This window comes from Crocodylus siamensis, chromosome 8 (genome assembly GCF_052110815.1).
Source record: "Crocodylus siamensis isolate JL-2025a chromosome 8, ASM5211081v1, whole genome shotgun sequence".
Lineage (NCBI taxonomy): Eukaryota > Metazoa > Chordata > Crocodylia > Crocodylidae > Crocodylus > Crocodylus siamensis.
This window is the reverse complement of record NC_143402.1, coordinates 41,656,758-41,668,056: the sequence shown is the minus strand read 5'-3', so window position 1 is coordinate 41,668,056 and position 11,299 is coordinate 41,656,758. Positions and strand designations below refer to the sequence as shown.

General features: G+C 48.1%; 1 protein-coding gene across 4 annotated transcripts in view; it reads left to right on the top strand.

Annotated features, from left to right (window-relative positions):
* Positions 1–2,282: 2,282 nt before the first annotated feature.
* Positions 2,283–11,299, top strand: part of OCRL (OCRL inositol polyphosphate-5-phosphatase) — a 29,300-nt gene continuing 20,283 nt past the window's right edge. For 2 of the 4 annotated variants that reach the window (XM_090058998.1, XM_090058994.1), the window contains exons 1-12: positions 2,284–2,489; positions 2,593–2,672; positions 3,841–3,920; positions 4,566–4,604; positions 5,657–5,767; positions 5,842–5,937; positions 6,445–6,568; positions 6,657–6,818; positions 7,696–7,797; positions 8,587–8,701; positions 10,576–10,692; positions 10,884–11,071. In XM_090058998.1, coding sequence (XP_089915124.1) covers positions 2,442–2,489; positions 2,593–2,672; positions 3,841–3,920; positions 4,566–4,604; positions 5,657–5,767; positions 5,842–5,937; positions 6,445–6,568; positions 6,657–6,818; positions 7,696–7,797; positions 8,587–8,701; positions 10,576–10,692; positions 10,884–11,071 — 1,262 coding nt within the window. In that variant the 5' untranslated portion in view covers positions 2,284–2,441. Of the gene's footprint in view, positions 2,490–2,592; positions 2,673–3,840; positions 3,921–4,565; positions 4,605–5,656; positions 5,768–5,841; positions 5,938–6,444; positions 6,569–6,656; positions 6,819–7,695; positions 7,798–8,586; positions 8,702–10,575; positions 10,693–10,883; positions 11,072–11,299 lie in introns of all 4 variants that reach the window. The other 2 variants (XM_090058997.1, XM_090058996.1) reach the window with 2 other exon arrangements.

Here is an 11,299-nt window from a genome sequence, read left to right as displayed (position 1 = left end):
GATTCCCCAGACTGCGCCATCTGCACCTCTTCCAGTAACTTGTTGCTCCTGGGAAAAGCTTGTTCCTCCTTCTCTCACACCTCAGGAGAGGTGGGGACACCCTTGGGGAGGTTTTGGGGCCACGGTAAGGGTCAGTGGGAAGCATCCTGCTATGACAGACTGGTTTAGATCTTCTAGAACAGTTCAAAAGTGTACCTGAAAAATCAGATACTATTTTAAACTGCTGCTTTGTGAACTGGTTCAGTGTTACATGTGGATGCCAAATATTCTGTGACTAGGGTCTGGTTTGTCCTCCGGGCATCCCACAGTGCACTGGTCCTCATCACTTCCCCCCTCCCCCACAACTGGCTGTTCTAGTACATGGCCAGAACTCTACAGCCCCTGGGGTCAGTCATAGCTTACTTGGCTAAGCCCAGTACAGAAGCCAGCAAATGACTGCAGTTCACAGGGTACCAGGTGGATTTGGAGTGAGTGGTCAGGTGGGGAGGATGCTTTACCTGCCCACTCCACACAGAACTCACGGCCCACGCCTCACTTTCTCTTTTGCAAACTGTAGTTCCATGCATAGTACCAGATGGCTCTGGTTGTGAAGAGTGGAAGGGAGATACAGGGCAGACCAGTTAACAGGTCAATTCACTGACCAGTTCGGTGAGCAGGGCACAATGTTGATTGCCCATTGTGATACCTTGATTTTCCCTACCCAGCTATGTTGACAGCTCCCATCTTCATTATTATTTTCTCCATTATTACGTAACCACCAGCTGTGTCCTCAATCATCATTTGACCTCAACTCTTCACCTCCAAGCAGACCCTTATGTGGGGGTCCACCATCCACCTGGACACTCCAAGTTAGCACAGAACATAGGAATCCCAGGCACTTGTACATGCAATGCCATTACCATGTACATATAATGAAAATGTCACTTTGTGTGGCTTAATAGTGTCACATTGTACACGTGTGATGTAAAAATCACGGTTCGTTTCTTTGGAGGCTTATGAATATTAATGATCCTTCAGGGATACATTGTTGGTGATACAAAAGGTATATATTTGCAAATAGGGTCAGAGAGAGAGACAAAAGCTCAAACCCTCTGCCCGCGGGGAACACTTCTCAGCAGGCTTTTATCCCCTCTCTCCTGAGCACGTGTACAGAAGCAGGAACTCTTACAACTCATTTCCGGTTCATACAAACATATATGAAATGACGTCACGTCATACATCGCATGTGTATTATAATTAACTACTTAAGTATGCGGGGCGGACAGGCTTATATGTATTAGTTAATTGCGCTTGCTCAGAAAGTACTTCAGGTTACAAAAGTTCAAACCTTTCCTGCCTTCAAGGACAGAACCAAGAAATGGCAATTTACCCTTATCTGCATGAGAACGCTAAGGAGTATAAGCTTTACTGTAACAAAGAGATAGTAAATTTGCAAAACAAAGAGAGAGTGATACCTTAATACAAAAAGCTCTTAGTGTCCTCCCCTCCAACCCCCTCCTTCTTACACCAAGGAGACAGGGAGAGCTGGCAGCCGTGCTGTTCTAACAACACTATTGATGAGAGCTAGCAGCTGTGCTGTTTTAACAACACTATTGATAATGCATTTTCGATAATATTTCTAACACGTGCAAGAGTTTTGAGGGGTTTAAATGAGTTTTCATCATTGCAAACTAAACTACATCTTAATGTAGTTTAGTTTGCAATGTTGCAAATTGCAAAGATGCAGATGTCGACTTGCCCCTGGCTGTGGGAGAAGTGGACAGGTGCCATGGGGGAGAAAAAAAAGAAAAAAAAAGGATAAGGAGCTCTCTCACTGCTTCTCCCTTCAGCAGGCTCCTACAGCTGGCAGGACACCTGAGGCTGTGCAGGAACTGGCTGACTTATCCCTAGAGCAGGGTGGGAAGGTGGCAGGAGGGCAGTTGAATTTGCCAGTGGCTGGACAAGGTGGCGGGGATGGTGCAGGGAGAAGAGGCAGGCATGCCCCCCCACCCAGCCTCCCCAGCCAGCACACTGCTTGGGGTGGGGGAGGGGGGGCTCCAATTTTGTGTTTGCCCAGGGCCCCAGTACAGCTTAACGCGCCTCTGGGCCCTGGCCTGGGACGATCCTTCCTTGAGCAAGGCTGGACTAGGCCAGTGGCTTAGGATCTGTGACTGCCGGAGGGTTCCCGGGGTGCCCCGCGGCAGGCAAAGCTCCTTCTAGAGCGCGGGGAGGAGCAGCCACAGCAGGGCGCGGAAACTGTGTCAGTTCCGGTGGCCCGGCTCCAGGGCAAGGGCCGACCTGAAGCGGCCCCGGCCCCGGCCCCGGCCGCGGCCCCGGCCGAGCCGCCTGCGCATGCGCTCACACGGCTCCGCCGGCCGGCAGGGGGCGCCGGGTCTGGCAGAGGCGCCGCTCAGTCCCGCTGGTGTCGCTGGGAAACCGACGGCGCTGGGCGACACGGGCCCATGGAGCCGCCGCCGCCGCCGCCGCCCGTCGGCGCCCGGAGCTGCGCTGTATCCGCTGGGGCGGGGCGGGGCGGGGCCGGGCCGGGCCGGGCGGCGCGGGGTGTGGGGCGCGGGCCGGTCGTGGTCGGTCGGGTTCCTTAGCTGCGCGCAGGCTGTGGAGGGCGTGGAGCTGCGCGCGGGCCGGCGGGAGCGCTGTGTGCTGAGCCTCGCCCCGCGCCACGGCCGCCTCGAGTGAGTAGCGCCGGCCGGGCTGGGAATGGGGGCCCCGGGACGGGGATCGCGGCGGCCTCGGCTCCGTGCGCTGAATCGCCGAGGCGGGACGGGGCTGCCCCGTAAGTGTCCGCGGCCTCCTGCTGTCCGGCTCGGCCCGGCCTGACCTGGGAGCTGCTGCTCTGTCCCGCCCCGGAGAGCCCTGCCCTGTCCCTGTCTGTACCGGTGCCCGTGCAGCAGGGAGACAGGTGAAACCCGGCGGGGTCTCAGCCAGGTCCTTCCCCTGTGTGCTGGGGACTGACTTCTGCCTGCTGCCCATCTGCAGGTGCAGTGCAGTGCCTGGCACTGAGGCCTTGTGTGCAGTTGCAACCCGTGTATCACCACTTCCAGTAGAGGGGGAGGCGATTCTTTCCTCTTTCCCTGTCCTTGTCTGCTGCAGCCTGCAGAGATATGCTGGGGCTGGGATCCTGGCTTCTTACTGCCACAGTTGGTTCCCTGTCCCTGCAGGGGTGGCCATATCCATAGAAATCCCCTTTATGTTGCCTCAACTTTGGGGTGGAGTTGATGCCACTGTAACGGGCTCAGAACGGTGACAAGTGTAGAGCATTTGTGTCCAGACGCGGGGCCACTGCCACTGCTGTTGCTGTTTGAACTGCTGGAGTCTTCCCCTACCACTGTTGTCAGAAATCCACTGATGGTTGTCAAGCAGGAAGGGAACAGAGTTAGTTCCCATCCCTAGTCTGCCAGCTGAGTGCCTGGTGGACAGACCAGGCACTTCCCTGTGGAGCTAAAACTCAGGGCTTATGATCCTAGCTTTCTAGTTTTCCCAAATGTGTGTGGAGTCTTCCCTTCCACTTAGAGCCTGTCCTCTAAACAGAGAGCGGTTCCCCCATTGCTCAGGCATTGTCTGTGGACCCACTGCCAAGAAGCAGTGCCACTGCTGTCCTGGAACCTCACCTGTTCCCTCCATCAGTGGAACTTGAGGGTTATATATGCACAGTGTTGCAGGCATGCACCTGTATGTGGCTTCTGATTAATGCACTTCCTTTTTTTACTCATTTTCAGCAGGGTGGGGGGAGACTAGGCACCATGTCCTCTTTGGATCTGAGAAATACAGCTATCATCGCATAATGCCTTTGCTCTAAAATGTTTCAAACTTTGTTGTTACAAGTCTTCCCTCTGCTTCCAGGTTAGTTATCCGTTCACTGGAGAAGGAACCACCTGACCAGTGTAACATTCCCATCAATGGTCACTTTAGATGTGTGCAAGGTACTGACTCTCACACAGCTACCCCCCTAACCGTTAGTGTCAGAAATCCACTGCTGTTTGTTAAGCAGGAAAGGAATGCATTTAGTTCCCATCCCTAATCTGCCAACTGAGAGCCTGGCTGGATAGACCAGACAGTTTTAGCTCCTTATGGAGCTAAAACTCAGGGTTTATGATCCTGGCTTCCTGCTTCTTCCAAACATGTGGGGAGCTGTTTCATATCAGCCTAAATGTAGATATGTGGGTCTTGGCTAGCTCAACATAAGTGATGGCTTATGAAATTCTAGCATCCAGCATAAGTCAGTAGTGACTGAAAATGGTTGGGTTTTAAACATTGTTTATTCTTTCCTATAAGAAAATACTATGCGTTAGAGAGCCTTAGTCCCATCCCAGATATGTAGCTCCTGAAAGGCCTCTCTAAAGACCTGTTAGTAGCACTTCCACTGTGCGGGGACCTCTGTCTATGCCAGCTTCTGAGGAGTAATACCTTTCCATACTGGAGAGGCATACAAAAGCCCTTCGTTCCTTTGGTGGTGCTGGTAATCTTGTAGGGGAGGATAGACTTTGTGTTTTGTTGTGTGTGGGCTAAGTTTCTTCAGTGTGCCAGGACACTCTAAACTCTCCTGATTCTTCTCTCTTCTCTTCCAGAGGCCGAAGAAACTCTTCTGATTGATATAGCTACGAACAGTAAGTCTTATGATCACAGTAATGTACTTCTGTCCTTGACATGCACTCCTTCCTGTTTAAGCACTCTGTTTTTGTGTTTTGTGCCCTACCCCTATTTTCTGTCCTTTTGTTAGCTATATAGTTTATTCCCTGCAAGGCTTTAAGGGGCAGGGGGAAGGGTAGGGCTGGTTTGTTTACACCTTTGAAAGGCACTCTTATCGTAAGTGTAATCTGAATATCAAGATGGAGAGTCACTTGGCTGAGTTTTAACCGCTTCCTAGCCACTTTGCTCAAGCCCACTCTCTGTGAGCCCATCTTTCCTGGTGCCTGTGCTGTTGTTACATACTCCTTGAAGCCGTACAGAAATGACCCCTTCAGTAGCTTTTAGCAATGGAAAGCTGAATGCTGTTTGGATTTGGTACATAGTTTTACTTCTGAGGTGTTCATGTTCTAAAGGTTCCTGTGATTCTTAATACGCACTATAGACCACCGCTATACATGGGCTTGGCTTTGCCCTGTACAGTGGGGAGAAAAAGTGCATGTCAGGATTAGATTATCAAGTGTATAAGAAGAATAACATGTAGGTTATGTGTCTCAGGGGATCTGCAATCACTCTTGTCTTTGAAAGTGTATGTGTACTGTTACAAATAAAGCTGTGGTTGATCTGTTTGCCTTTTGCAGTATGTGTTTGACAGCACTTCATGTCTCTAGCCATTGTTACCATCTCCTTTCTAAAGGAGTCTTCCTCTGTTGTTTTGAGATGGCTTTTCACTTAGACACAGGGAAGAGAAATATTCTTAAAAGCCAAGGAAATACAAATGTAAACTCTTTCCTCCCCTTCCCCGCCCCCAATCAGTGGAGGCACAATGAGACCTGAAGCTGACTCGCCTCACTTTAACAAAAATAGACTAGATGTCAAGTTGTCAAAATACCTTTTAAATAAATAAATAAATGAGGAATCCCAGAATGGGCCCAGGAGAGCAAATGGCACCTGAGGCCTGTAGGAATTTGAAGGTCAGGAGACTGAACTATAACTGGCTTGATGTGTGTGTGTGTGTGTTATATGCCTGAAGCTGCCTGCAAGATAAGGATACAGGGTGATAGGACGACGGAGCGTCTCTTTGAGATCCCTGATGAGGACAGCTGCTTGCGGTTCCTTTCAGAAGTGCAGAACATACAGGAAGGTAACCAGACTCAAAACCCCATGTGCTCCCTTAGCTCAGGAGCAGTTTTCTGATGGCAGTATTTCTTCTTCTAGCCCAGTCCAAAGCTCCTTTTCTTGAATCGAGGGACGCAGTCAGCAGGTATCAGATGGAACAAAACCTCCCAGGTTCTTCTCAGTCTTCTGCTTCAGGTACCAGAGTCAATCTTTTCTATGCAGATGTTGCCTTGTGGTCAGTGCACAATTCTGGGGCCCTCATTGCAAGAAGGTGGGGTTGGGCAAGATAAAGGTGACATCATTGGTTCCTTGAACTTTGTTTTTTGTTGACCCTGTCATGTAGGATGCTATCTTGTGCTTCTGCCTCATCCAGTCTAACCCTGCAAAAAATAAAACACCCCCTGGGCAGTGTATTACTGTGGCCCTGTCCTTCCCTGTGCCAAAGCCCCTGTTGGTTCATTACCTTTTCTCCATTGCCTTGGTCTGTGCATCTCAAGTACTGGTTCCACTGGCTCTTCCCTGTATTAACATTGGGGTAGGTATATCACTGCTTCCACTTGGCATCTCCCACATTCCCCAGGGACTCTTGCTCTCCCTCTTAAAGTTCAGTTGTCCTCTCCAAATTATAACCTTTTTGAAACTGCTTTCTGAATCGCACCTGCCTAAGCACCAACTTCACAGTCTAGGCTTCTGTCATTACAGGCATTCTAGGCTTTGAGGATAATTTCAATGCCCTAAGTCTGGAGAATAAGAGAAACTTACAAAACCAGCAAATGGGATCTCGCCGGGAGCCCCCACCACCTCCTCTGCCACAAAGTAGTAGGCAGTAAGTAGGATCCCAGGTGTGTTCCCTTTGCTCTTCTATCTCCTAAGCAGCAATGTTAGTTTGAATTCTGCTCTTGTTTCCTTTTTAGGTTTCACCGAGAGAAAGAGAATGTAGCCAGGGAACAGCCAAAAGTAACCAACACTATGCGCAAACTATTTGTGCCCAGCACACAGTCTGGGCAAAGAGAAGGGCTCATCAAATATGTGCTTGCCAAGAGAGAGAGAGAGTTTGTCAACATTCAAAACTTCAGGTTAGGATTGTTGCCGAAACTGTAACTATGAGACCTAGTACATGTGGGTATAGTCAGAAACACAATTTTCACCTCTTCTTTAGGTCATTGCTTTGAATCTAATTTGGGTCTGAAATTCAGATCTGATGGCAGATAGCATATGTGAAATGAGTAGGCGAGATTCAGTGCAGTGCTTTGGGGGGTGGGGTGATGCAGGCACTAAGATACACAGTTGACAGCCCAGAGGTCACAAGTTTGAGGCTATAACAAAAGTGTTCACAGTGCGGCCATGTCAGATTCGAACGAATCTGCAAAGTCTGCTAAATACCGTATCACAAGAACAAGGACACCAGAAGGAAGGAAGGAAGTACAGTGCCTCAGTGGACAGGTATTCACAAGAAAACCAGTTTCCTCTCCCCATCATTATCCTTATATCATGTGGATGATCTCAGTCAAGAGGCTCAGGGTTGAATTCTCCTTAGTCCTAAACAAAGCCAAGGATCTTTTGCAGAAGAGGTCTACAGGCAGGTTGCCTGTGATTAGCAGCCCGGAGGCCTGAAAACCTCTAATCTAGCACATTTTGATGACATGAAATTCACTTAAAAAATGTGAAAGGGTATCATGGACCTCGGCCACAGGGAAGTGTCCTCTGTTTTGCTGAGATCTGGGAAGGCTTAGTAAGTTAAAAATGAGCCATGCCTGGATTTGTCTGTCTTGCAGACATTTAGTTTTAGGAATAATTACTGTTTCTCCTGTACAGTTCACATAACTTACTATGTGAGCTTTTATGCACTGCATGAGTATAATTCTTTGATGCCAGTGTGTATACACTGAGGGATCTGGACCTACTATGCTGATAAGTCCTGTCCAGTAGCAGGCAACTTTCTTTGAATTTCAGGTTTTTTGTGGGAACATGGAATGTTAATGGTCAGTCTCCAGACAGCAGCTTGGAACCCTGGTTAATCTGTGACCCAGATCCTCCAGACATCTACTGTGTTGGGTGAGTGAATGCTTGCTAATTCGTATTTACAGCATCTGATGTCTCATTGCTTCCCTGTTGACACTGATAGATTTTACTAGTTTTAAATTCCCAGGCTTTCCCAGTGGATGCCACATTTTACATGACTAGCACAGGGGTTGCCAGCCTGCAGCATGGATACCACAAGTGGCACGGGCAGCTTCTGTGTGTGGCATGTGGCAGATGGGGGTGAGGGGAGGGGACAGGCAGCACAGCGATGAATATGGCAGAAAGCCGAACAGCAGATAAGGCAGGTTGTGTAGGGCTGGGGCAGAAAACAACTGCAGATAGGGCAGGAGAAAGGAATTGGAGTGGTACTTGGTGAGGGTATAGGGCCAAGTTGTGGCATGCTTACCAAAGAAGGTTGGCCCCTACTGATCTAGTATGAGCACTAGAGGTGCAAACCAAGAGTTTTTATTTTCACAGGATCTTGCTTTGGGGAAGCAGTGATCCAGACCATCCAAAGAAGCATCTTAAACTCAAAATATCTGCTTGACCTAACAAAACAGTGAGGCCTCCACTGAGACTAAAGTCATGCTGCCCCCAAACGAGATTGAACTAATGTCTTTTGGGGGGATGATCTTTGGAAGCTTCTAAGACACTGAAAAAGGCTACATAGCCTTTAAGAGTGGGATCTATGTGCTCATACTTCAGAGTGGATACCCCAGAGTAAGACTGATTTGCAGCTGTTATAGGAGCAACTTCTCCTGGTGGTGCAGGGGAAGCTGGCTTGTGGGAGGGGTGTAGTGTCCTAAATTATCTTGTTTTTAGGTTCCAGGAGCTGGATCTCAGCACAGAGGCTTTTTTCTACCTTGAATCTGCAAAGGAGCAAGAATGGCTGGCTGCTGTAGAGAAGGCTTTGCACCCCAATGCTAAGTATAAGAAAGTGAGTTCTATTCAACAGTTGCCTCTGGCTTGTGAACTGGTGAGATTGGGAAGCAGAATAAAAATAGGCTCACTCTTTCCTTCCTCAGGTTTACTTGAGCAAAAACAGCACAGAGCAAAAATTCCCCAGACTGTGTAACTAACACATCAAATGACTAGTTTTATGGGTAGGGAGACTTGTGGTTACTGTAATAAACCTGAAGTGTCAGAGGACAGAAAAATGCTATGGAACAGCTCTTGGATCTCACTTAGGAAGCTCCTGCTGAACAGCCAATCAGTAACTGCAGAGATTTGGGAAGACGGGTGCAATGTGAGATATGATTGAGTACTCCAGTAAGATCCCTGCAAAGGGTTCACATTCCATATCCACATGACTCCAGTGGCTCTGTACCTATAAAAATTGGGTATGTCTTATCCTAAGGAACCAAGTAAATAGCTTCTCCTTGAGGAAACATAATGTTTATTTAGGGAGAAGTTAGCCAGCGGCAGTGGTAGGAGTTACTTTTGGTGGTGCTAGCTGGGCTCCTGGACTAGTTTTGAGTGAAATAGTTCCAATTCTTTTGTAGCAGGCTAATGTAGCAGCTGTTTGTCCAGTAGATGTCACTACCCTGAGATCATTAGTTATTTTGCTTTTCCTCCTTCCCTTTTGCAGCAAAAGTGTTGAAAGCAAGGAAGTCAAGGAAGTGGTGCAAGGAAGTCAAGGAAGTAGGTATTAGAGGAGGTGATGGCAATGGTAGATTTGGTTTCCCCATGTTTACTTTACTTGAATTTTAAAACTCTCCATCCCTTCTGAAGGGCAAGTTACAGGATATGGCTGCAGGCAAGCAGAAGTGATTAAAACCACAGATAAAGCCCATGGTTAAAAATGCTGATGCCAGAGCCCTGCATAAATTTCTGATGTCTGTAGTTCCCCTGACTTAGGAATGATTTAACTCTTGTTAATGTAAGCGGGCCATTTTTTGGCTCCCCTCTGTTGTGGAGGGTTCATTCCCACTTCTACTAATACTTTGCTGTTCCCTATAGAGTATTTCAAAGTGCTTCATATGCCAGTTATTCAGCCTCACAGCCCATGTTTTGGATGTGGGTAAGCTCACAGGCCCAAGATAAAATGATTTAGGTCATGTAGAAGAGTTAGGAGCAGATCCATGTAGCACTGTAAGATGGGCAAACAACCCCTGTGTTTAGCAGGTGTAGAATAAGCCATGCAGTGGCAAAGACCTCCCTCTCCACCAGGAAAAAATGCTTCCTATGGAAGGGAAGAAAAAGTCCTCCACAAGACAAGGAGAGCCGAGGATCACAGATGCTGCTTTGCTATGCCTATGGGCCAGTCAGTTCTAATGCCCTGACGTCTGACATACTGCTTGTTTCCCCTGCATTAAAACGTCTTTGCCAAGTTAAGCCTCCTGTTCCCACTTCCAGTTTTCTGCACTTATATACAATCAGATGAACAGAAATACTTGACTGGCCCCAGATATTTTATGAGGCTCAGTCAGTTCTCCCTCAGTTTTTTCTTGATAGGATTATAGCTTAATAGGGAGGCCTCAGGCCTGTCACACAATTACAAAGTCTCAAATCTCTGAAGACAGCAATACTTCCAGGGTTTCAGGGGTGTACTTGGCACTTCCAGGGAACACAGTGTGAGCTCAGCACCATCATCTGGTAACACTGAAAACACTGACTCGCCTCAAAAGTTTGCTGTGCTGTAGGGATTCTCCAGGGCAGGTTTGTATATGAAGGGTTGGGGCATCATGGCAGCCTATGGAAAACATAACGGATATCAGGAGAAGCCCTGAGAGAGAGGACAGTATGTGAAGGTGAGTAGTTGGGCATGTGTTGCTGTTGTCTTTTGTGAATTCACAGAAAATTTTTTTGCAGGTGCAGATAGTACGCCTGGTTGGCATGATGCTTCTTGTATTTGCCAGGAAGGATCAACTAAGTTATGTCAAAGATGTCATGGCAGAGACTGTGGGGACTGGAATCATGGGGAAGATGGTGAGTGCCCTGGAGCAGTGGTTGCACCACAGTAGCTGACTGGTTTATGTGAGATGTGGCATTCTGGTGCTTACTCTTCTGTGCTGTGAGTCTTCCTGTCTGCATGCCTCCTGTTTACTTTGTCTTAGCCCAGGTCTTAATTGTTCCTTTTGTGTTCTTGCCTAATAATCAGTGTTAACTGCACTTCCCAGGGTAACAAGGGTGGCGTGGCTGTAAGGTTTGTGTTCCACAACACTACGTTCTGCATTGTCAATTCTCACCTGGCTGCTCACGTGGAGGACTTTGAGCGGCGGAATCAGGATTATAAGGATATCTGTGCCCGGATGAGTTTCTTACCTTCTGATGAGGGCCTACCTCAGCTGAACATCATGAAACATGAGTGAGTCTCCACCTCTGCTCCCCTTCTCAAATTTAGGAAGTCTTAACTAAACATTCCCACCAGCTGGAGCCCAAATGTAGATAAAACTGCTTGCTTTATTAACATGATAAAAATTCCAAAACGTTATCTATAAAAGAACTCGCATCAGTGTAGCTGAATCTGTAGGGGCACTGATGGCCAAAGCACCAGGGCAGAATTTGTATTGTAGTCAGTTGCACAGTCTCTAGC